Source organism: Heloderma suspectum, chromosome 4 (assembly GCF_057233095.1).
Source record: "Heloderma suspectum isolate Gila_16-S chromosome 4, 16-S_ref, whole genome shotgun sequence".
Lineage (NCBI taxonomy): Eukaryota > Metazoa > Chordata > Lepidosauria > Squamata > Helodermatidae > Heloderma > Heloderma suspectum.
Genome location: NC_139461.1, coordinates 14,586,217 through 14,611,767, shown reverse-complemented (window position 1 = coordinate 14,611,767; position 25,551 = coordinate 14,586,217). Strand labels below are relative to the sequence as shown.

General features: G+C 45.5%; 1 protein-coding gene across 1 annotated transcript in view; it reads right to left on the bottom strand.

The window, feature by feature from the left end:
- COL22A1 (collagen type XXII alpha 1 chain) overlaps positions 1-25,551 on the bottom strand; it is a 224,738-nt gene that overhangs the window by 198,544 nt on the left and 643 nt on the right. The window contains exons 2-8 of the mRNA XM_084847960.1: positions 22,213-22,336; positions 20,564-20,839; positions 19,378-19,458; positions 14,476-14,589; positions 10,828-10,872; positions 7,566-7,610; positions 7,144-7,182 (exon numbers count right to left, since the gene is read on the bottom strand). Coding sequence (XP_084704086.1) covers positions 7,144-7,182; positions 7,566-7,610; positions 10,828-10,872; positions 14,476-14,589; positions 19,378-19,458; positions 20,564-20,839; positions 22,213-22,336 — 724 coding nt within the window. The remainder of the gene's footprint in view (positions 1-7,143; positions 7,183-7,565; positions 7,611-10,827; positions 10,873-14,475; positions 14,590-19,377; positions 19,459-20,563; positions 20,840-22,212; positions 22,337-25,551) is intronic.

Below are 25,551 nucleotides of genomic sequence, written 5' to 3'. Positions count from 1 at the left end.
CACCCAGCACCAATGGGAAAAGCACCACCATCAACTCACTGGTGGGGAGGCAGCTTCATGAGCAGGAGGGTGGCCACTCAACTCCTATCTGAAAAATGACATTATCACCATCAGGTGAACCCACTGGGTGACGGCATGAGATCATCACCAGGAACACTCGGGGGAATGGGGCTCGCTTGGCAGTATGGAAGGGCAACAGCCTCATCAGAGACTGGGGCGGGGGGGGGATCAATGGCCACTGTGCACAGTGTCTATGTTACAATGAAGAAATGCTATCCCAGGCAAACTCTGTGTGTGTGTGTGTGTGTGTGTGTGCGCGCACATGCGCGCATGCGTGCATGCGTGCGTGTATGTAGTACCATCTCCCCAGCATTCACTCATGTATGCACCAGGTTGTGTTATGATTTTATTCAATGTTAGTTGTCACTTCTGCCTAATTCTAAGATGGCCTTGTGGTATACCATGATTAAATTTAATCCAGCAGTGGGCTGGAACAGCGGCAGTGTGGCAGCAGAGCTCTGGCTGTTGACACCACCATTCTTCCTTCCCAGAATGCCTCTGGGAAGCATGGTAGCCCCACTCACCATAATTGAAAGTACCTTCTCCTTACACCTTTCCTTTTGGGGATTTCCTTCAATATGCCCTTCAGATCTGGGCAACCCTAAAAACATAATGGGTTATATCCAATGAGATCGTTCCACCTGAGGAAGGGAGACTGCTGGTGGAACAGATTTCTCCTTCCATCCCTGAAGCCCCCCTGTGCCCCTAAAATCTGTTTTGGAGGGTTGGGGGACACTCCAAAGCAAATCTAGGGACATGTGGGGGGGGCTGTGGGTTGGAGGAAAAGATCTGGATGTCCTTTCTGTGAGCAGAAGACCCATTGGTCAAGTGTACTTCTGCTCACATGAAGTTGGCCACAAGCCAATGAAAGGAGACTGGCCCTAATTTTATCATGCGTTCAAAATGTATTGTTCAGAGCTTTCCAAAATTCCTCTGATGAAAAGGTTTACCTGATTTAGGATACAACAGATATCCACATGTACTTTAGATGGATGTTTTCATAACATTCCTTTAAATCTCCTCTATCTTATTTGCAAAAAAAAAAGAGGTAATGGAGGATCATCCTCATGAAATGCAATATTGCCCCATTTCTGAAGACACTAGGCAAAAGTTTGTCTCTTGAGCTCATTACTTGCCAATAGTAATAATGTATAATGTAGCTAATTTTGCTACAGCAGCAGTGAAATGGCAGACAAGGCTTTATGATGTTCATGTTGTAGACTGCAAATTGGATTTCTGACGTTTTAATATTGTTGTAGCTTTATGATTTCTGACATTTTAATTCTTCCCATGTTTAAATAGCTCACACTGTTTTGTAGCTCTCTTTCTTCAACTTTGTTATGGCCTATGGCTAAAACAAATAAAAGTGAAACTAAAATATACTCACTGAAATATTTGCTGTTTGAGTTGCTGCTGTTGCCGATCCAAATGGCAAAAAGTAATGTATTTTGACAGACATTCACAAAATAATCTCTTACATTTACATTTACACATTCAATACATTTAAGAATATGCATTGTGATGTGAGAAGTGGGAACCTATGATAATTCGCGAAGGTGGAGTAGAGGAATCAACCTTGAACTTATCACATCTGCTCCCCTCTTCAAAAATAAATAGCTTTGAATATATTTTCTCTCAAATTATGCACTTTAAAATGCGCTTGTTATACTTTTTTGACCTGGGAATTGTATCACTAATTCAGAGAAATGTGAAATACAATAGACTGCTACATTCTGATCCACACAGAGGTGTAAATTCACACTGGAATTCACAAGGATCCAGTTCATCAAGCATCATTATGTTGCTTTAAGCCCAAATGGTAGAGGGCAGGGCAGAGAGGGAGAGACAGAGTCAGGGATGGTGGAGCTTCTTTGTGGGGTGGTCACAGGAGGTAGCTCTATAATCTATAACATTCTTCTTCCCCCTGCCATTAGAGCTGAAAGCAGTGGCAATCCAAATGGTAAAGCAAGGGAGGTTATTGGGAGGGTAAATTGGTAGCCATCCTCTGTACTTGGAGTTTTCATAGAATCATGGAATAGTAGGGTTGGAAGGGGCCTATAAAACCATCGAGTCCAACCCCCTGCTCAATGCAGGAATCTAAGTCAAAGCATCCCTGACAGATGGCCGTCCAGCTTCATCTGAATGCCTCTATTGTGGGAGTTAGGGATGGCCAAATCTATCAATTCTGGGTTCTCTCATTTCCTCAGTCTTCCCCTCTAAAGCTAGGGATGTGAGAACACATCCCAGCTCGGGTTCTCCAGGTGCCCTCCAAGCTCTGCCCCTGCTCGCTGGCCCTCTGGGCTGCAGTCAAGCACCACCACCCCACTCTCGGTGAGCAGCCCGCAACTTACCCGGGCCTGTTCATCATTATCCCGATCGCCATGTTTTTAAAAAACATGACAATCGGCAGCGCTTGCCCATAGACCTGTACAGAAAAAAACACTGTGAATTGCCCATAGACTCTAGTTTCACTAGAGTCTATGGGCAATTCTCCTGTCTTTGAGAATTTTCCACTATTAAGTTCAATTCCTCCCAGACTTTGAGAATTTTTAAAAAACATTTGCATGGAAATTCATAAGTATTTTTATGCTTTTTTCTCCTAATACATATATTTAGTATGCATTTCTGCCTAATATACACATTCTGGGCAAGGAATGTTCCTAATATAATACATATTTCATAATATGCAAAATTTTGCATGCATTTTTTGATTGGGAGCTCTATTGCGATTAGGGATGTTAGAGAAATCCGCCACGGACTCCAATGAGGCCGGATTCCAAAGAATCCAGATGTCAGGGTTGGAACTGAGCCCTTAGAGCCCCAAAGCAGCTCTGATTCTGAGGAAAAGATACAACCCGTGGGAGAGGAGCCTGCTTGTCTCTCAGAGGTGCAGCTGCAGGGAGAGCCCCCCCCCCGCTTGCATTCCTGAGAGAGATAGTGACTCTGGCAGCGAAACAGCAGGAGATCAGTTGTTGCTAGACGCAAGATGCCGGTGCAGAGAGAGGCGTGAGATGGAGGGTGCCAAGAGGAGGCTTCAGCCTGCTTGGCGTTACGGCAATGGCTGCTCCCCAATACCCCACGGGTAAGGGGGGGAGCCTCCCCTCCTAGCCCTTAAGTTTCAGAGCTTTCCCGCCCTTCTCCTCCGAACAGGGACCTACTGCGTACATGGAGCTTAGGATACTCTGCTAAGATACCCTTTGCAGTTCCTTGCTTAGTTGCTGGCAATTAGCATCTGAAAGAAGCATTAAGTTGTAAAGGAATAAAGCCTGGGAAAGAGTCCCTTTTGTCTGCATCTTGTTTTGGCTACTGGAGGGGACTTTAAGAGGCAGCTAGGGTGCTCCTGACACCGGCCTCCAGAGTCCATGGTGGAACGGAGCATTCACCTCCTTCTCCCTCCAGAATCCATGTGAAGCTGGACGGTGATCCTGCAGAGCCAGCTGCCGGCTCCATATTGCCAGCGATACGGCCGGCTGCCATTGCCGAGCCATATCGCTGGATGAGTGAGGGCTGACTCTGGACGCAAATGGCATCCGCCATGCCATTTGTGGCCGTAAAGCTCTTAGATTAAGCTAAATGCAGCCGTAAATGGCTGCAATTAGCTTAAACTAAGGGCTTTACGGCCGTAGCGGATGCCATTTGCGGCCATAAAGCCCTTAGTTTAAGCTAATTGCAGCCATTTACGGCTGCATTTAGCTTAATCTAAGAGATTTACAGCCACAAATGGCATAGTAGATGGCATTTGTGGCCGGAGTCAGCCTTCACTCAGCCAGCAATACAGCACGGCAATGGCAGCCGGTCGTATCACCAGCGATACAGAGCTGGCAGCCAGCTCCACAGGATCGGCGTGGAGCCAGCAGAAGAGGATTCTGGGGGGAGGGAGGGACCACTTCCTGCCTGGGCGGATTCTCCACCAGGATGGAAGGTAGGGAATCCACCCATCCCTAACTGCAATATTCAGAAACATGTCAGTTTTGAATGATAACTGAGTTTCAGTTTGTGCATTGGCTGGAAAGTGCACAATAACAATTTGGTATGTTCACATTAAAATGCACACTGAAGACTCTTCTCCCACATTCTTACTTGGAGAAAGCTGGCATCACGTATCCAACCCAAAAGGTTAGGGAACATCTTTTGCTGCTTCAGTGAGGCAGGTGTGTGTGTGTGTGTGGGGGGGGGTGTTAGTTGCTGCTCGGAAGAAACTTCGGAAGAATTTCAAAGGAAGAACAAAGAGTTCCATTAAGACTAGCAAAATGTCTCATTTTTTTAAAATTAATCCATCCATCCCTAGAAAGTAGAAGAAAGTCTCTTTCAAAGTAAAGCAAACACCCACACCTGGTGTCAGAACAAAAGAACAGGTCAATAGTGTTAGGTAGTAATTCAGCCAGAAAAAGGGTGAGAACAGGGCTACATTACAGCTACAGATGAATGCACCACAGATCCAAAACCTCTTTGAGTTTTGAAGAGGTGCTCAGTTCTTTTGCCAGCAAAAAGAGAGAGAGAGAGAATGTAGCAGTAATTGGCATACACACGTCTTTGCATTAATGTCAGTCTTGTCAGACAGGCACAGACCAAATGTGGCCAGGAAGTGCACATCTTCTCCAGCTACTGATATGCCAGAATTGTTACCTTTGCTGTTGAAAGATGGCCCCAGGAGCTTTCAAGAGGTGGGAAGACCAAACCGACACAACAGACTGCTTGGAAATTGGACCACTTTACCCCTTTTGCTGCCCAAATAAAGGGAATTTTGTTCACAGCCAGCAACTGGTACCCAGACAAAATGCCATATTTGATCTTGGCCAGTTTTTGAGGTAATCTGATTAATCACCCAGGTCTTAAAACACTGTGTTGGCAGGTGACTAATAGAATACATGGAGATTTGCTAATACACAGCATTTCAGATTTGCAGGCCAATCCCTACAGATGCCTATAGTACTATTCACTAACTCTTCCTCTGGTGCAAGCTAATTGGCACCAGTTTCCTTGATTCTTTGAGGAATTCAGTCTGTGTACTTTCTGAAGCAAACGGACCTGATCTACACCTCCTGCAGATCAGAACTTAGTTATCCCTTCACCTTTCCACTTCCTCAGTGCTCCAATTCAGGTCTCGGCTCAAAGAAAGTATCAAAATGTGCTTTGTAAATGTCGGGGACTGGATGAGAATTTATGCAGAGTCAACTGCACTGATGGAAGTGGAATTTCCTGCCCCCTCCCTCCAATGGCAGCCTCTCCACTCCTCTGAAAATGCTACACAGAGAGTCAGGGAACCCTGTTGAATGGGGTGAGCTGTTATGGTTTCCTCTCCCAGAAGGTGGATTCTGCATCCAACTCATGTGTTTTGAGACAAAATATGTAAAAATATGCATAAGAATGTGAACTTTCATGTAGACAATTTATAACAACAGCAGCAGCAGCAGATTAATGCAGGAACAGGACAGAACAGGTGAACAGTTACAAAAGTGATACATAATAGAAACAGAATGATTTATTCATCTGTATTTGTAGGTGGCATTGTGTAATCTGAGCTAATCTATGCCCTATGCATATATCATTCATATACAACATGGATGCCTTCCAAAGCCTTGTCTGTACACATAGCTCCAAAATATCTGGCTGCTTCTCAGCTGAACTCACTGCTGTCTCTTCAAGGTTCCACTGATTTGTAAAGTCTATCAACACATCAATGAGAACAGACAGGTACCCAGCACTTTCATGCCTTGCTGCTGCACTTTGTATCCTCACCATACAAGGGCACCAACTCTGCAGAAAATGTATGAATTAGGCCCAAAAGTGTGAGCCTACATACACTTACCTAATGCAATGGAATAACAATGTTTTAGATGTGTATAATCTAATTTATATGTTCATGTTGTATAGTGTGATTCCAAGAATACAGAATGCATGCACAGAAATTGGTATAGTGCAAAGAATTCATATCCTGTGAAACTAAACTTTGTTCTTTTCTTTTTAAAAGCAAGCTTCTAGTAACCAACAGAGAAATCCTACAATCCAATTATGGCGGTGGGGTACGGGGATTGAGATATGCTGTCATTACACTGGTGGTACTGGATTGGCCCAGCAGGTGACGTGAAATCACACAACACAGAAAATCCTGAAATGGCGTAAAAATGGCAGACATGGCCCCCAGCATCCCTCGAACAGGGATGCTCATGACGTACCCACCAATCACAGATTGTGCTAGCAATGCCACCTACTCACAGAGGGAGCCAATGAACATACAATGATAAGGAGACAACCCCAGCACACAAACCATGCATCACCACATGAACAACAATGCTGCAGCATCCCAGTCCATCAGACATGGCTAGAAACAATTCTGCTCCTGCAACTCTCTAAGCATCTCTACAGGCAGGGTTTTGAATCCTCTTATGCTGCTCTCAAGGCAGGAACTGAAGCTTCAGGGGTCCTGTATGACTCAACTCTAGGGATGGTGAGTGCACCCAGTTGGGTCTGGGTCTCGTGCACGCCCCTCTGCCCACTGCCCTGAGCTGCACCCAGGCCCCCTGCCCCTTTCGAGCTCCCCCCACACTCGCCGAGCTGTCCACAGTCACCCCGGGCCCATCCGGTGAGCTCTGCAGTTGCCATTTTGCAAAAGAAAATGGTGATCACAAAAATGTGCACATCTGATCTTATGCAAAATGGCATCATGAATGGCCCATATATGTAACATTACAGGCGTAAATGGCCCATTTAAATGGCCCAGCATCAGCAGCTGGTGGGCATCTGGAGGACCCGAGCTGGGGGGCATCCGGCCATCCCTACTCAACTCCCCAATGATGACTAAAAGCAAATTAAGCCAGTGTGGTGCAATGGTTTGGGTGTTCTGACTAGGACCAGCAAGATGTGGGTTCAAGTCATGGCTCAGTCACACAGCTCACCAAGGGACCTTGTGCCAGACACCATCTCTCAGCCTAACCTATTTCATAGTACTGTTTTGAAGATAACTGAGACAGGAAGAACTATACATGCCACCCTAAGTGAGCTCCTTAGAGAAAAAGCTGGATAAAAACATAATAACCAAACAAATGCATAAATAACATTTGCCAGCTCTGAGTATGACCATACCTTTTCTCCTTTTCCTCCTTGGTCAAATGCTCCACCACCCTAAATGGAGACAATAATTCCAGAATTAACCATAACAATGCAATAAGAATTCAAATAGATGGGAGTAGTAGCTCCCATCTTAGTAGCTTAGTAGCTCCAAGTTGAATTCCTGCTGCAGGACAGAGGTTGGATGTGAGAACGATTTCTTCAAGTGTTTGAAGACACTTCCAAACCCAGTATTCTATGTTTCTATTTTATAATGCTAGTTGGCACTACAACTACAATTCACAGATAACTTTTGAGTCACAGGTCTAGTATCTAGTTTAAAGTAAGTCAACCAGGTGCTATTCTCAACATTGGTTTAGTACTACATGTCTGTTCTCATGAGCACATGCTTACGTCAGGCTAAAGAAAAGTGACTGGGCTCTGATATAATTTCTTACCGTTTCTCCCTTTGGGCCAGGAAGTCCAATTGGTCCAATTTCTCCCTTGACAAAAGGAAAGGATTGTTAGCTCCAGAGTACAAGATACGATGATTTTTTCCCAATTGTTAGTAGACCAACTAGTCATTGAAATGTTTGTGAATTATATTCTTCTTCATCCAGCACAAGGTTTCAGAGCAAACAAAGAAATGAAATGACAGAGATCTTGTTTATACAGCTAAGATGGTGTTTGTTTCCCTACATAAATAGATTGTAAGTAGAATCCAGAAGATGCAAACAGAGAACATCGGAGGGAGCAATTATACAGTTTACAATGTCATCTCCATGGGGCATCTATGTGCTGTGTGAAGTCCTCTGCTGGTGCTTGGAAGGGTGAACACTCACCTCAATGCTGGCTGGGTCCCTGGTTTTGCACAGCACATGCTGTCCCCATGGCAGGTGGGATGCGCCATGCAAAACCACTCAGCCAGTGCTGGGAAGAGCACCCCCCCCTCCAGCATCAGCCGAGACTAGGGATGTGTGAATCAGCAAAACTCGAGATCACCAAAGTTCTCCAAATTCCATCTTGAATCTCATTCTAACTCAGATCTGTAACAGATTGCCAGCTTTTTTTCCACATGAAAATCCATGTGCATTTTCATGCATATTTTTGCCCAACTGTGCACATTTCCAACAGGGCTGGACTAGCCACTAGAGAGCATGTGCAATCCTTGCCAGTTTTTTTTCCACATGAAAATCCATGTGCATTTTCATGCATATTTTTGCCCAACTGTGCACATTTCCAACAGGGCTGGACTAGCCACTAGAGAGCATGTGCAATCCTTGCCAGTTTTTTTTCCACATGAAAATCCATGTGCATTTTCATGCATATTTTTTTCCAAATGTGCATATCAATTGTGCACATTTCCAACAGGGCTGGACTAGCCACTAGAGAGCATGTGCAATCCTTGGTCCAGTGTGGGACTCAGACCCTTCTGGTGGGGGCCCTGTGGCCTGAGCATTCTACTACCTTCAGAAATAAAGTAGCAAAGAAAACAAGCAGTGAGTAAAATATAGTAACACAAAACTTGATCACCCAGGCATCACTCTGGAGAAAGTTAATTTGTCTAACTTTTTTGTTTTTCAGGTTTGTCAAAAGGGAGAGAAAAACAGTAATGTGTGCAAATGTCCTTTTGGAAAACAAAAAGCCTTCTTTATTATGTTAACGTTACAGAAACCACTCAAAGCAACTAGAGGGATATGTAGGCAGATAATCTACTCAGTGTGCTAAGCACTGACCCTGGCACAATTTTAGAGGAGACATGAGAGTTCTAAATAGGATCAGCTTCTAAGGGCTCACTTCCAACCCACGCATCCTACTTAGGGATGTCAGAGAATTCCGCAACGGATCTCGGTGAGGCCGAATGCCAGTGCATTCGGCCTCCCGAAATCCATCGCGGAACGAAGCTCCCACCCCCCAACCCACCAAAGGCACATGGGACGAAGTCCCCGCCGCCCCCATCCCATGAAAGGCACATGAAACAGAGCACTTACCTGCTCCCGTCTGCGCTGCTTTGTGAATGGCGGCCGTCCTGCAGCCGCCATTCGCTTCCTCCTCTTCAAGCCGTGATAGGCTACATAAATACTTACGTAGCCTATCATGGCAGGGGGAAAAAAAAAAATTTCTATGACAGCTGCCATTTGCATCCCTGCAGGGCTGCCCAGTGGCCGGATGTCCAGCTGCGGGTGGCTGGAGCCGGCCGGCAGCTCCGCGGCTTGGCTGCGGAGCGGAGCCGGCCGGGCAGGATTCCAGGGGGAGGGACGGAGCGCCTCCCCCCCACCGCGGATGCCCCTCAGCGGAGCAAGGTAAGGGAGTCGTACATCCCTAATCCTACTAAAGAATTGCATTTCAGTTACAGTATATTAAACTGGCTGGGCATTAGCATTTTTAGAGTCATCTGTGGATCCATTCACCAGGGAAGATGGTGGCTATGCAGAATATACCCTTTCCATTGTTGCCAGCCTATAGTTCTATTCTTACCATAATTTCTCATGTCATTGTGCAAAAGGCCCCTCATCAGTTAAGCTGTCACCGATTAAAATGGGAAGCTTCTATTTATAGGGCCAGAGAAATGCAATGCCTTGTTCTCTGGCTGCTCTAAATAGAAATGGGGCCAATTCAGACAAAGATACAGCTCTATAACATTTTCAACCATATCAGAGTTCTCAAAGTGTATAGTTTAGTGTGTGCGTGTGTGTGTGCACGCACACACGCTTTATTTTACTTTTTTGTCCAACAAGTTTAGCTCATATGTTCATACCTTCTGCTAAAGAAGTCTTTGAAGGTAGAGCTGTGTTCAAATGGCCTCTCACCTATTTGTTGGCAGAGAAATGGGGGGTTGGGGATTCACCATGTTTTTCCAGAGAGATAAGAAATTCTCCAACTATTCACCAATAGTTGTAGCACAGCTTCTTTCTTTTTTCCTAAGGCTGGTTCGTTTGTTTTTGCTGCCATTACAAGTGGCATCAGCAACACCTGTGTCTGCAGCTTAACCACCATTTGGTGCCCTCCATGGTCCATTCTGTGGTACTGGGCAGTGGGGAATGATGGCTGCCTGTCACACACACAAAAACCCAACCATGGATACCATTCAGAGAAAATTCAGCAATGTGGCCTTGTTCTAGCAGAAGCAGACAAAGAAAAACCTCATACATTTTCTCAGGAAAACATCTGAGACATTTTGTCTCAGCTTTGTTTTAGGGCCAACTTCTCACGCTCACTGCATCCCAGTGTGGCACAAGTGGGAGAGAAATGAGTGCATGACAGTATGGGCTAAAACAAAGGCTTGTATCTTTGTGTCAGGCTTGTATCTCCCCTTGTATGTGTGTGAAAGCTTTGGGGGTCTGTATATTATACATGCCTGGATGATCTTTGGGATATATAAGTCTGCAGGACTACCAGACACATGATGCAGTATGGATGTGATGAACGTATGCATATATGAGAGCATCCAGGGCCTTTTTTCTTTTTCTTTTTAATAGTAGAGAGCAATGAGCATAAACAAGACCAGAGAGAATACATAGATGCAAGGCAGTTATCTGTAGGCTCCTCCCAACGCACAACCAACTTATAGCACAATTAAATCCCAAATTCTGTTTTTGATCGCATTCAGAAGCAACGTACAATTTCACGTATGGATTTTTAAGCTATTACTTTATTTTTTTAGAAGGGGGAAACAACAACAAAACAAACAAACCCCTCTGACCCTCAGACAACACTAACCTTCTGGCCTCTCAAACCTTCAAACCCAGGCAGGCCTCTCTCACCCTGAAATGAGAGACAAAGATTATTTATCAAGAAAAAACGATAATTCGTAAAAATTGATAAAAATTAGGCAAATAGAGTCATGAATCTTGCGTATAGGTCTATGCGTCCATAGGCTTATACGCAAGATTCACCACTCTATTTTGCATATAAGTCTTTGGGCACATGCGATCAGCAGGATGTGCCCGTAGACTTATATGCAAAATAGAGCAGTGAATCTTGCGTATAAGCCTATGGACGCATAGACCTATACGCAAGATTCATGACTCTATTTGTGTCTAAGTCTATGGGCACGTCCTCCCAATCGCTTTTTTTTTTTTTAAGACATGGCAATCGGCAGGACAGGGAGGAGGCGAATGGCTCTGGCTGGCAAGAAGCAGCCTAGTGCCGTTCCACCTCCAGTCTTCCTGCAGCGGAGGTAAGTGGTCCCAATCCGCTGCGGATTCCTGAGGCCGGATTCCAAAGAATGCGGCCTCATTTGAATCCGCAGCGGATTTCTCTGACATCCCTACAGATCAGTCTAAATGCAGCCTTCCCTAACCTGGTGCCCTCCAGATGAGTTAGACTTCAACTCCAAAGTTTGTAAACCCGTTGGAGCAGGAACCTGTGTTTCTTTGCTTGTGCACCACTAGGGATGGCGGCGAATTCCGCCATGGATTTCAGTGAGGCTGAATGCACTGGCATTCGGCCCCCTGAAACCCATGGCAGAACAGCCTCCCACCCCCCGCCACCCCTCGGAATCCCCCCAGGACGAAGCTTACCTGGGGCGGAGGTGGAGGTGGAGGCGGCGGCAGCGGCTCTGGCGGCAGTGGCTGGTCTCTCGGCCGGCTGCTGAGGCCGCCATTTGCATCCTGCCAGGCTGCTGTGATAGGCTACGTAAGTATTTACGTAGCCTATCACGGCAAAAAAAAAAGGGAATGCAAATGGCGGCCGCCATAGCCACCTCCATTTGCGTTCACTGTTTGTTTCTTTTTTTGCCGTGATAGGCTATGTAAATATTTACGTAGCCTATCATGGCAAAATACAGGGATGCAAATGGCGGCGGCTACGGCAGCGGCCATTTGCGTCTCTGCAGGCTGCCCAGTGGCTGGAAGTCTGGCTGCAGGTGGCCCCGGCCAGCGGCGCCGCAGAATCGCCACGAAGTGGAGCCGGCCAGACAGAATTTTGGGGGGAGGGATGGAGCGCCTCCCCCCCACTGCAAATGTCACCCTTCGAAAAGTAAGTGACTTTCGCACATCCCTATGCACCTCATACATTGTTAATACGTTATACACAATATCAACCAACATACCATCAAGGAAGCACCCATGATGCAATCCTATGAATGCTTACTTATGAGCAAGCCCCACTGAAGTCAATGGGTCATACTTCTTTTTCTTCTTTTTTACAATTTAGTGTGCAATCCTATGCCTGTTTAGACAGAAAAAAGTCTTACAGCTCCCAGCTTTCCTCAGCAGTCAAGATTAATAACCAAATCTTTTCTAGGTAATTGCACAATCTTTTCAGTAAAAAAGGGAGCAATCCTATGGCTGCTAGTCAATGGCTAGACAGCCATAGGATATCCTGTTTTCCAGGAGGAACCGACCTCGGAGCCTGTGCTCCGAGGTTGGTTCCCAGAGAACCGACCTTCCCCCACATCTGTGCTGCCTTGCAGGCAGCGCAGAACAGCCCTGTGCCCCGTGTGCACAAGAGGAGCACAGAGTGGCCAAAACGGGGTGTTCCAGGGGGCATTCCGGGGCGGGGAGGGTAGAAATGCCAGTACAACACGTCCTATGTGTCGTCTGGCAGCCTCCTCCCCCACTCCGCCCTCCCGCAGCTAGACAGCTGAAATCGGCTGTCTAGCTGAAAATGCAGGGCAGGAGAAGTGGGGAGGGAACAATCCCCTCCGTGCGTCTCCTGCCCTGTATTGGATAGGCGGTCGCCTCCGAGTTCGGAGGCAGCCACCTATCTGCATAGGATTGCGCCCTAAGAAGGGTCTTACTTTGCATAGCATGGTGCTACCAAAAACCTAGTGCACCTGTTACCCTGACAGAAGCAGAAGAGTCTGGAGATCTGCTGGAGATTTCTGCTGGACAAGATCCCCACCCCCGCCCCCGGCAAATTCTGCATACAGAAGCCAACTATTCTGGCATTTGAATCTTAATTTGAATCTTTATTCAACAGGACAGAATCCATCTTTGCAACTGAGGGAATCAGGCTAGCTTAGGGTGTGCAGGACATACTGAGTTCTGTCCTTCTGCACCCTGCTGCAAGTCCCTGTTCCCCAGGCAGCCTGAGGTAGTTGCCTAACTTGGTCCGATGGTAGGGCTGGCCCTGGATCATTTCCAAAACATCGCAGTGCACGCACTGCCTCATGGACTGGGTCAATTTTCACTTGGAAAGATCTATTGTTGTCCAACCCCAGGGGGAAAAAATCCAATCTACCTTGGCAAGCTATGTTGAAGTCACCCAAGAACATAATGCTTGGCATCCTCAACAGCAAGGCAGCATTGTACAATGGGAAGTCTGAAGCTAGGTTTCAAAGAATTGTACATGGAAGAATAACCCGCCAAGGGGTTAAGACAGAAGTTCTCTGCCTGAGTTTCCCATTGGTAAATGGGAATACTAGTGACCTACCTCACATGGGTGCTGTGAGGATAAATACAGTAAAGATTGTAGAGTAGCTCGCAAACTAGGGACTACAATCCTAAACATATTACCTATTATTAGGGATGCTGCGGGTGTCTGGCTGGGGCTCAAAGCCTGGAGCAAAATCATTGGCTCGGACTCCCAGACATCAGTGCACAAATACCCCCACTTGCTCTGCTCCGTACACACCAAGCCGGGCAAGAGCATGGCTGCCCACTTCCTCTCCAAGCCACCATGTTGCAGAAAAATGGTGGTTTGTCCTTGTTTGTAAACGTCCATTTGTGCAAATAGTGGCTGTAAAGGGCCCATGTATGCAAGATCACAGGTGTAAATGGACATTACAGGCATAAACGGCAGAGCGAACAGGGGCAGCCAGCCGGCCAGGGTCCAGCAAGCAGTGTGCGACCCGGACTGCGGTGAGTTTGCCCGTGCCTACCTATTATTGATAATTATATCGCACTTCTACAGCATGATCCTAATGTTTGTTGGGGAAATCAGATTCGTTGGTTTCAGTCAGATGTACTTCGAGGTGAGAATAATTAGGATGGCAATCATAAAATACAACCCAGTGCCCACTCCACATGCACAGCTGTCACATCAGCACAGTTCTCCATGTGTGGGGAAACGATGCTTAGTAGAGGAATCCCTACATGAACCCTCCTGCACAGGAGGAGGAAAGAAGGAAGTGGCAAGGTATTGTATCATACCGATGGCTAATCATATTAACCATTTTAATATCAAAACAATAGCATTCATTTATTTTGTTATTAGTATTAGTAATAATAACAGCAGTGGTAATATTTATTATTACTACCAGTAGTAAGATTTATTATTGCTACCAGCAGTAAAATTTATTATTACTACCAGTAGTAAGATTTATTATTACTAGTAGTAGTAATATGATAACTACTAGTAGAAAATAACTTGTTGAAAAAAATAACTTCTAACCTCCTCCCCACAACTGGTTCAAATATTTACCTTTTCTCCAGGGGGACAGGAGCAATTGACCGTCTTGATATGCCCAACCTGTTCACTTCCAACAGTGGAAGGTATTTCAGGGAGAGGAGCTTCCGTAATGACAGTCACTTGGCACTGTATCCAGAACAGATCAGGGACAGTATATATTAGGAATGTGATTTTTATTTTTATGCTATTACTTTTTTATCAGTTTTAGTTCAATCTTCCCAATAACAGGAGTTCTCTAATTATGTGCATTATAATTAGCGCTCAGCAGAAACCCACTCATGGTTTTTACTAACATTTTCACCAGTACTACAAATATAAACAAACAAAAATGCCCCTCCCCTTTCTGTGATTTTTTTCCAGCACTTGCTAGTTGAAACAAAAAGCCAGGGAAAAACAATGGTACCAAAAAGGATAGGTTTGGGGGGGGGGGGTTAAGAAGAAGAAAACAAACAATGACTATTAACACAATCAAAATGTTTTTTGGTGCAAAAATCTACCAAAATTGCTATGCTTGCATAAAAAAAATAAAATGGGAATATTTGGCACTGCTCTAATTTCATTCCAAAGGCTCAGTAATCATCCTGAACAACGTCACCACAACATAATACTACCATAATTACTCTGCATCTCATTTTTTTTCATAACAGAATAAAAACTGCACCACGATTGTGCTTTTAATATAGAATTTGCTCAATACATCTGGAGCATGTGGCCGAGATTATGTATCTCTCCATTTTGGATAATGGATTTCAGGGAGTCATTGGAGCGGACTATGACTCAGATCATGAGCTTCTTATTGCAAAATTTCATCTTAAATTGAAGAACGTAGGGAAAACCACTAAACTATTCAGGTATGACCTCAATCATATCCCTTATGAATATACAGTGGAGGTGAGGAATAGATCATTGGAGTCATTGTCAGATCATGAGCTTCTTATTGCAAAATTTCATCTTAAATTGAAGAACATAGGGAAAACCACTAAACTATTCAGGTATGACCTCAATCATATCCCTTATGAATATACAGTGGAGGTGAGGAATCGATTTAAGGGATTAGACCTGATAGACAGAGTGTCTGAGGAACTATGGATGGACCTCCATTGTTCAGGAGGCAGCAACTAAATCCATCCCAAAGAAAAAGAAATGCAAGAAAGCCAAGTGGCTGTCTGATGAGGCTTTACAAGTAGCTGAGGAAAGAAGGGAAGCGAAAAGCAATGGAGAAAGGGGAAGATATATCCAACTGAATGCAGAGTTCCAGAGAATAGCAAGGAGAGACAAGAATGCCTTCTTAAATGAACAGTGCAAAGAAATTGAGGAAAACAACAGAATGGGAAAGACTAGAGATCTCTTCCAGAAAATTGGAGATCTCAAGGGAACATTTTGCGCAAAGATGGACATGATAAAGGACAAAGAAGGCAGGGACCTAACAGAAGCAGATGAAATTAAGAAGGGGTGGAAGGAATACACAGAAGAACTATACAGGAAAGATCATAATGTCCCCGATAGCCATGATAGTGCAGTCACTGAACTTGAGCCGGACATCCTAGAGAGTGAAGTCAAGTGGGCATTAGGAAGCATTACTAACAACAAAGCTAGAGGAGAGCACAGTCTACCAGCGGAGCGCTATCTAAAATCCTAAAAGATGATGCTGTTGAAGTTCTGCACTCAATATGCCAACAAATTTGGAAAACTCAACAGTGGCCACAAGACTGGAAAAGGTCAGTTTACATTCTAGGGATGGACAAAAGTCCCTTACCTGTTCTCGAAGCTTGCTTCGCGGTGGGGGGGAGGTGCTTTGGTTCTCCCCCCTAAGTTCAGGAGAGGGGGGGAGGCACCCCGCCTCGCCTGGCCGAAATTCAGGCCGGGTAGGAGCGCCCCGTCTACCCGGCCGCGAAAAAAAAAGTAAAAACACACACACACACACACCTGTGATAGGCTACGTAACGATTTACGTAGCCTATCACGGCTAGATTCCCAAAGTCAGCCGTGATAGGCTATGTAAATCGTCACGTAGTCTATCACGGATGACTTTGAAAAAAAAAAAAAGCGCGTACGCAAATGGCGGCTCCCATGGGGACTGCCATTTGCGTTCCATATTTTGACACGTCTAGTCTACGTAAAGATTTACGTAGACTACGGCGAAAATAAGGGCAACGCAAATAGCGTTCCCTTCTTTTTGCCGTAGTCTACGTAAATGTTTACGTAGACTAGACGTGCCAAAATAAGGAACGCAAATGGCGGCGCCCATGGGCCGCCGCTATTTGCGTACTTGCTTTTTTTTTTTTTTCCAAAGTCACCTGTGATATGACTTTGGAAATCTAGCCGTCATAGGCTACGTAAATCGTTACGTAGCCTATCACGGGTGTGGTTTGTTTTTTTTTACTTTACTTTTTTTTTGTAATGGCGGCGGCAGCAGCCAGTCGGGAGACCCCTGCCGAAACGCCGCCGAAACGCCGCCGGGACCCGCCACCGAGAGGGACATTCGGCCATGGTAAGTCCCATCCCGGGGGGGGGGGAGCGGAGGGCCAGCGGAGAATTTCCCCACCAATTTCGGGGGGCTGAATGCGTTGGCATTCGGCCTCCTGAAGATTCATGGAGAAATTCTCCGCCATCCCTATTACATTCCAATTCCAAAGAGTGTTCAAACTACCGTACAATTGCGCTCATTTCACATGCCAGCAAAGTGATGCTCAAAATCCTATAAGCTAGGCTTCAGCAGTATGTGAGCCAAGAACTACCGGAAGTACAAGCTGGGTTTCAAAGAGGCAGAGGAACTAGAGATCAAAACGCCAACATTCACTGGATCATGGAGAAAGCAAGAGTATTCCAGAAAAATGTCTATTTCTGTTTCATTGACTACGCTAAAGCCTTTGATTGTGTGGATCACAACAAACTCTGGCAAATTCTGAAAGAGATGGGAGTACCAGACCACCTTACCTGTCTCCTGAGAAACCTGTGCGAGGGTCAAGAAGCAACAGTAAGAACCAGACATGGAACAACCAATTGGTTCAAAATTGGGAAAGGAGTACGACAAGGCTGCAAACTGTCGCCCTGCTTATTTAACTTATATACAGAGTACATCATGAGAAATGCCGGGTTGGATGAATCACAGGTCAGAATTAAGATTGCCGGGAGAATTATCAACAACCTCAGATATGCAGACGATACCACCCTAATGGCAGAAAGCGAAAATCTAAAGAGCCTCTTGTTGAGGGTGAAAGTGGAGAGTGCAAAAGCTGGTTTGAAACTCAACATTAAAAAAACTAAGATCATGGCATCTGGCCCCATCACTTCCTGGCATATAGAAGGGGAAGAAATGGAAGCAGTGACAGATTTTATTTTCTTGGGCTCCAAGATCACCGCAGACGGTGACTGTAGCCATGACATTAAAAGACACTTGCTCCTTGGAAGGAAAGCTATGGCAAACCTAGACATCATAGTCAGAAGCAGCAACATCACCTTGCCGACAAAGGTCCGTCTAATCAAAGCTATGGTTTTCCCAGTAGTAATGTATGGCTGTGAGAGCTGGACTATAAGGAAGGCTGAGCGCCGAAGAATTGATGCTTTCGAACTGTGATGCTGGAGAAGACTCTTACGAGTCCCCTGGACTGCAAGGAGGTCAGATCAGTCCATCCTAAAGGAAATCAACCCTGAGTGCTCATTGGAGGGACAGATACTGAAGCTGAAGCTCAAATATTTTGGACACCTAATGCGAAGAGAAAACTCTCTGGAAAAGACCCTGATGCTGGGGGTTCACGAAAGCCACTTACCTGGTCTCGCAGCTTGCTTCGCGGTGGGGGGGAGGTGCTTCGCTGCTCCCCCCGAAGTTCAGGCCAGGCAGGGGAGGCTTCCCGCCTCGCCTGGCCGAAATTCAGGCCGGGGAGGAGTCGCCTCGCCCGGCCGCAAAATAAAAAGTTTTTAAAAAAACGCCCCCGTGATAGGCTACGTGACGATTAACGTAGCCTATCGCAGCTAGATTTGCAAAGTCAGCCGTGATAGGCTACGTAAATCGTCACGTAGCCTATCACGGGTGACTTAAAAAAAAAAAAAAAGCGCATACGCAAATGGCGGCCCCCATAGGGAGCCGCCATTCGCGTTCCTTATTTGGTCGCTGTAGTCTACGTAAATCTTTACGTAGACTACGGCGAAAATAAGGGCAACGCAAATAGCGTTGCCCTTATTTTCGCCGTAGTCTATGTAATCTTTACGTAGACTACAGCGACCAAATAAGGAACGTGAATGGCAGCTCCCCATGGGTGCTGCCATTTACGTACGTGCTTTTTTTTTTTCCCTCAAAGTCACCTGTGATAGGCTACGTGACGATTTACGTAGCCTATCACGGCTGACTTTGCAAATCTAGCCGTGATAGGCTACATTAATCATCACGTAGCCTATCACGAGGGCATTTTTTTTTTTTACTTTTATTGGAATGGCGGCGGCGGCAGCCGGTCGAAAGACCAGCTGCCGCCTCTGCCCCTGTCGAAGACCTGACAAACCGCCGCCGGGACCCGCCGCCAGGAGGGACATTCGGGAAAGGTAAGTCCCGTCCCAGGGGGGTGCGGGGGGCGGGGGGGTGCAGAGAATTTCTCCCCGAATCTACTTCGGGGGGCCAAACACGTTGGCACTCGGCCCCCCAAAGTTTCGGGGTATAATTCTCCCCCATCCCTACCTGATGCTAGGAAAGATTGAAGGCAAAAGGAGATGGGGACGGTAGAGGATGGGATGGCTAGATAGCATCACCGATGCAATGAATATGAACCTGAGCACACTCCAGGAGAGAGCGGAGGACAGGAGGGCCTGACGTGCTGTGGTCCATGGGGTCAGGAAGAGTCGGACATGACTTAACGACTGAACAACAACAACAGTTACACACACACATACAACCCTAAGACACAGGTATACATTGAAACTTACAGGCCCAGAAGGAATGTCACAGCAAGTTTCCAGCTCAGCATGTCGTGAATCACAGTAAATAACCATCCGCTGCAGGTCAAACTAAGGAAAAAAGGAAATCATGGAAGTCACCTCTGAGGGAAGGTTCCCTTGTTCCCTTTTATACTGTGCTTGTGACACAATCCTCTTAATGATGCATGATAGAAGACTACTTTATAGATGTCACTTGTCCTACACTCAGATTATCTCTGCACAGGCAAAAACATGTGAAAGGATATGTGTAAGGATGGGGGAGAAATTTGTTCGGTTAGCGTTTTAATGTGGAATTACCTAATTCACTTAGCACTGTGATCAGGGACAGTACATATGAGGAATGGGGTTTTATTTTTATTTTATTATTTGTTAATTCTATTTTGCGGGTGCAATGTGCACAAAATTAAGCATATTATGGCCACAATTTGCACCTGCAATTTCCGTAAATGATGATTTAAGGTAAGGAGGGAAACGAGAAAGTTCCTGGATGTCAGGAAAAAGCCTGAGACCTGGCTCACAAATGCAAGCCAAGCCAGCGGCTTCAAGGAAATCTGGCGAACCCCCAAAGGGCCAGATTTCCCCGCGATGACCATCCCTAGCAGGGATATCATGCAGAAGGAGTCTGAGGACAGCAGCAAGCATTTCCATCATCCAACACTCTGTGATACTGCTCTTTTGAAATCCATGCCAAATTATTGAAAACAACAGCACACTAAAACTTTCACCACACTGAAAATGTTCCTCTCGTTTATTTATTTGGTTGTTTCTTTGTTTATGCATTGATTCTGTTTAGCCATTTTGGATCTGATGTGTCATTTTGCCTGGATGTTTCCATGTTCCCAGATTTCTTGAAACAGAACTTGTTTTTAGAAAAAAAAAAAAAAAGCTTACACTGGTGCCTCACAACCTCACAAAGGTTTTTCATATTGATTTTCTTCAATATGTATATCTGCTTAAATTTAATTGAATAATATTTTTCACACACACACACACACACACTCGATGATCAATCTCTTAAAACATCATTAATGGACTGACAGCTCTAGAAATCAGTTATGCCAATCAAGGAAATGATTTTGCAACTAAAGCTCGACAAAAGAATGAGCTAGAATCTAGAGTCTGTGGCACAGCTGATCCCACTTTCCAGGTGGCCAACGACACCCTTGATACCTACATCAATTGGCACACTGTCGTAGAGGCGCTTGCCAATCACTGTCTTCCCTTGAATGTTGATATTTTCTCGGTCTTCAATAGGCAATGTCTGAACCAGTTTGCAGTCGATGTACAGGGAGACACTCTGGGACTGGATGCTTAAAGCGATCTTATGCCAGTTACGGTCAAACAGGTCATTAACACGGCCATTTTTAAAGACCACTCTCACCGCATCTTTGGTCAGTCCAATTGCATTGTATTCCAAGGCCTTGTTTTCACCATCCAGTCGGATGGACACCTTTAAAAACAAACCAACAAAAAAGAGATTATAGATTCGAGATTGTCTAAGATAGGGATATCTGACTGCCTAACGTGGGTCATAAGTACTTTTGGAAAGATCTGCTGACTCAGGCCAAAGGCCCATCCCCTCCAGTATCCTGTTTCTGACAATGACCAACTAGCTGTCTCTGAGATGGCCCCAAGTTCAGCAGGAAGGCAATAGCCCTCTCCTGTTGTTCTCCCTAGGAATTGGCTTCCAGTAGCATATTGCCTCTGAACAGAGGTTCCATATAGCCACCATGACTCCTAGCCATTGAGAGACACATATCCTCCACCATGAATTTCTCCAATCCCCTTTTAGGGCCATCTAGTCACAGTAGTCATCACTTACTGTGGCAATGAATCAATAAATGAATTAATCATTGTGTGAATAAGTGCTTTCTTCTCTCTGTCCTTAATTACTACTAGAGGTTTATGGATATTGTAAAATCCGTTCTATCTGTGTCCCATGGATTGTCAGTTGCCTTTTGTTCTGTTTTCTGGGCATTGACAGAATCAGATTTTTTGCAATTTGCTGAATTTGTGCAAATGCGCATTTGCGCAAATTCAGGAAATTGCAAAAAATCTGATTCTGGGCAAATTCACACTTGTGAAAATGTGCAAATCCTCTCCCCAGTGTGCAAATGTCCCCACAAATGCACATTTTCAGGCTTTAGCCTATGGGGGAAATGCACATTTTGGGCATAGATAGATAGATAGATAGATAGATAGATAGATAGATAGATAGTGTATTTTTCTATGACTAAATTTGCATAAAATTCTAGAAAGTTTTTTAAAAAAATGGTCTGCAAGTCTGCAGAATCCATGCAGAAAGCTGTTCACTGAGGATTTTGCAGGTCGGATTCATAGACATCAGAATTCATTTCCTTTGTGGATGTCTCTGACATCCCTAAGTACAGTAAGGGTTCAAAGTACATAGAGGAATATATAATCTTATTCTGACCCAAGACATTTTGCTACCTCAAGTTGAGCCACACTGGCACACCCACCACCAGTAAGGTCAGCACATTAAAAGTCTTGCTTTTCCATTCAGACACCAATTCCTGATTTCATCTACACCCTCCTCCCACCCCCATGGTACCACCTGAAACAGGTCAATTCATCATGCTGCATGGCAGGGCCAGCCCTGGATTTGAAACACAGAAAAATGCCACACACACCCCACCTCACCTGCGCGTCATGTCACAAATGCTGCTGTGGAGAATTGCCTGGTTTTAATAAAATCAAGAGTTTTATTAATTAACATGGAAAGCACAGCAGGAGGTGAACAGTACTGTGCAGTCAACTGGAAAGGATTTCACAACTCCCTAAGGGTCAGACAGAAACCCCTACCTGAGGTATGCCGTATTTGTCAATGATCTGCCAAATATACCAGTCCTCTCGCCTGGAAGTCTTGCGGAACTTGAAAGTGGTTACAAAGGCATATTCATCAGGAAGGCCTTGTGGGAAGACATCTCTGGGGGTGGGGAAGAAAAAGATATTAGAAGCATTTGGGTGACAGTTTTTCAAAGTCTTGAGGTGCTATAATGGAGCCCATGTGCCCATGGTACACACAGTCATCGTCATCATCTTCCTTCTTCTACATTTTGGGGTCCCTTTTATGGTTCTGATCAAACAGGTTTTTAATGTTTTGGAAGCACTACTAGTTTCACCATTGTTCATAGCAGAACAGTAAGTAAGTAAAGAATGCACATACCATGGGCAGCAATGGCCTTAAACATCAACAAAAAGAGGGTTTAATTAGAGCTGTGTACAGCACACTAGTGAAGAATAATCTTGTATTAGCATTAATTTTCCAAAAGGCTTTGGACTAGAGTGGAAATACCCCCCCCCCCATTTCACTAGCTAATTGGCAGACTGGCAGACTACACAGTTGGCAGGGGAGGAGTAATTCATCAATTTCATAGGGATGAAAAGGCTCTGCTTTGACTCAGCTGGACATTTTTCCAAAGTTCCTTCCATTCCTTCCTCTCCAGCATTACATCGTTCTTCTGATTAACAACTGCAGCCTGTAACAAAATGTTGCAGGACGGAGTGCTCTGTTCAGGGTTCTGGCCAGCCAATTTCCTCTTCTAGGATCCAATGTTCTATTCCTTCCTTTTTCCATTTCCCACTGAAATCAGTAAGCACTCCATGGCCACTGAGCATGCTAAGTTCTTATTGGGCTGTTGCCCGGGGGGGTGGCGGGGGGGAGAGAATATCTGCCCACATAGGCATCTTTTCCCCCAGCAGATTGTTTGTTCTTCTGCAATGCTGCTGATACTAGGGATGTCCATCACTATGGAATCCAGACCTTTTTGGACTCGACCGACTCCTGATGAATGCCTGACTAGGCTCACATCTGTGGGCCAAGGCACAGGGGTTCTCCCTGAAATTTAAGAACCATTTCCATTTTATATATACTCTGTGTGTGTGTGTGTGTGTGTGTGTGTGTGTATTATGTAAATAGAATGTGTGCACATTTTGGCTGCCATTTGTGTAATTTATGCAATTTTGGTTGCTCATTGCTCAATTTGCTCAAATTATGCAAATGATGGCCAACATTCACATAAATCATGCAAATTGCTCCCTGAAATTTGCACACATTTCTATTTATGTAAATTTAAAAAAACCTGGAAAAACCCACAAGCTGGCCCAACTTGATGCAGATCGAGTCAGGCAAGGAAATGATCTGAAGTCTGGGGGGCTGAGCTGACAAAAGCTCAGTGAGCTCCTTCCCACTAATGGATTCCTCCGACATCCCTAGCTGATACCTCTCCCTTGAGTTTGCTAATAGGATGCCATCAGAGCAAGGGCAGAAAAAGGAAACAGAAGAACTGAACTTGATAAACACCATCCAGTAGCAGTAGGGAGAGCCATTGCTTACAAGGCTTCAGGAGAAAGAAAAAGTGAGTGGGGGTGACACAATTTGTGAAAGATCTCTAACTCCCTACCCCCCCATCCCTCAATTTGAGGCCAAAAGTTGCTTTGAGAATTGTCATCTCAGCTCTCCATCTAAGAGCAGTCTCTGTATCCTGCTCTGTTGGGCAGCCAGGAGCAACTGAGCTACGGCCAGCCACAATTCTGCAGCTCCTGCTACTCCCTTCCTTGGAGGATCCTTCTCCGTTTGCACAGTGAGGGATCCCTTGTTCCTTGATTTAAATTCCAAACACTTGGATGCTTGCAGACTTGCTAAGCTGGCTGCCAAACGGCTTGGAGCCTCCTCTGATGCCATGCCAGATCAGCCATCGGGTGTTTTAACACATCCTGTTTTGGCCACTTGCTACTTTAATGGAGGCTGGAAGCTTGAGCTGGAAAGTGGGATGTTGAAATGGGTGGGCCCTGTACAAGTCAGAAATCGAAGTGGCAGCAAAGTGCCCATGGCCATGGAGACACCGTTTGCACAGCTTGCTGCAAGAAAGAGGGTTCAGAGGAGGGCAACGAAGACGAGCAGGGACTGGAAACAAAGCCCTATGAGGAGAGACTGAAAGAACTGGGCATGTTGAGCCTTGAGAAAAGAAGACTGAGGGGAGGTATGACAGTGCTTTTCAAGGACTTGAAAGGCTGTCACAGGGAGGAAGGCCAAGACCTCTTCTCGATCATCCCAGAGTGCAGGACATAGAATAATGGGCTCAAGTTAGAAGCCAGATTCCGGCTGAACATCAGGAAAAACTTCCTGACTGTTAGAGCAACACGACAATGGAACCAATGACCTAGGGAGGCGGTGGGCTCTCCCACACTGGAGGCATTCAAGACGAGGCTGGACAGCCATCTGTCAGGGATGCTCTGACTTGGATTCCTGCACTGAGCAGGGGGTTGGACTCGATGGTCTTATAGGCCCCTTCCAACCCTACTATTCTATGATTCTATGAAACCCAACTGTTGCTGTTGGCTTCTCGAACCAATGGGCTCATGTGCAACAGAACTGACAAAATGCTTCCCTCCTCCTAGAAATCTGCATCACGTAAATCTAGAATTACAGGAGCTCCTAAGTCATGGAAATGAGCGAGAGTCACCTGCTGTATAAAACTCATTGTCTCTGCTAACTCTAGTAGCCAGCCAAAAATTAGGATATTGAAGAAGGCATTAGTCAGTTACACTCCTTGGGCGGTATCCAATGGTACTCTTACACAGAGTAGACCCACTGAAGTGACTGGACCTAGCCTGCGTAGGATTACCATTGGATGCTGCCCCTTGACTTCAGTAGCCAATGATGGCAAGTGCCACACAGGTGGCTACCTGGCTTCATTCATCCTACAGATGAAGGGGAAGGATGAACCAAGATCACTCATCCAGCACTTACAGGAAGCTCTGCAAGTGTCAGATGCAGACACAGCTGCTGCTCCCCCAATCTCCTTGTTATCTCTGATCTGTGATGGGAGATAACAAGGGGATTCCCCTGTGTGCCATTTGCCCTCCATTGGGAGGGGAGCAGAACAATAGGGAACCCCCTTGTTATCTCTGATTACAGATTGGAGATAAGAAGGAGATACTACTTCCTGCCTCCTCCACAAACCCCTGGAAGTCTCCTGGGGGCTTGGGCAGCAGAGGGAGCAGGGCCCACGGAGAGTGCCTAACACTCAGTGGGCTGGATTGGGAACCACTGTGGGCCTGAAGGAATACGTTACTTTTACATGCCCAGATTTCATGAAAAAGTTGTTTTCTTCCTTAAATAAAAGCAATGGCACAATA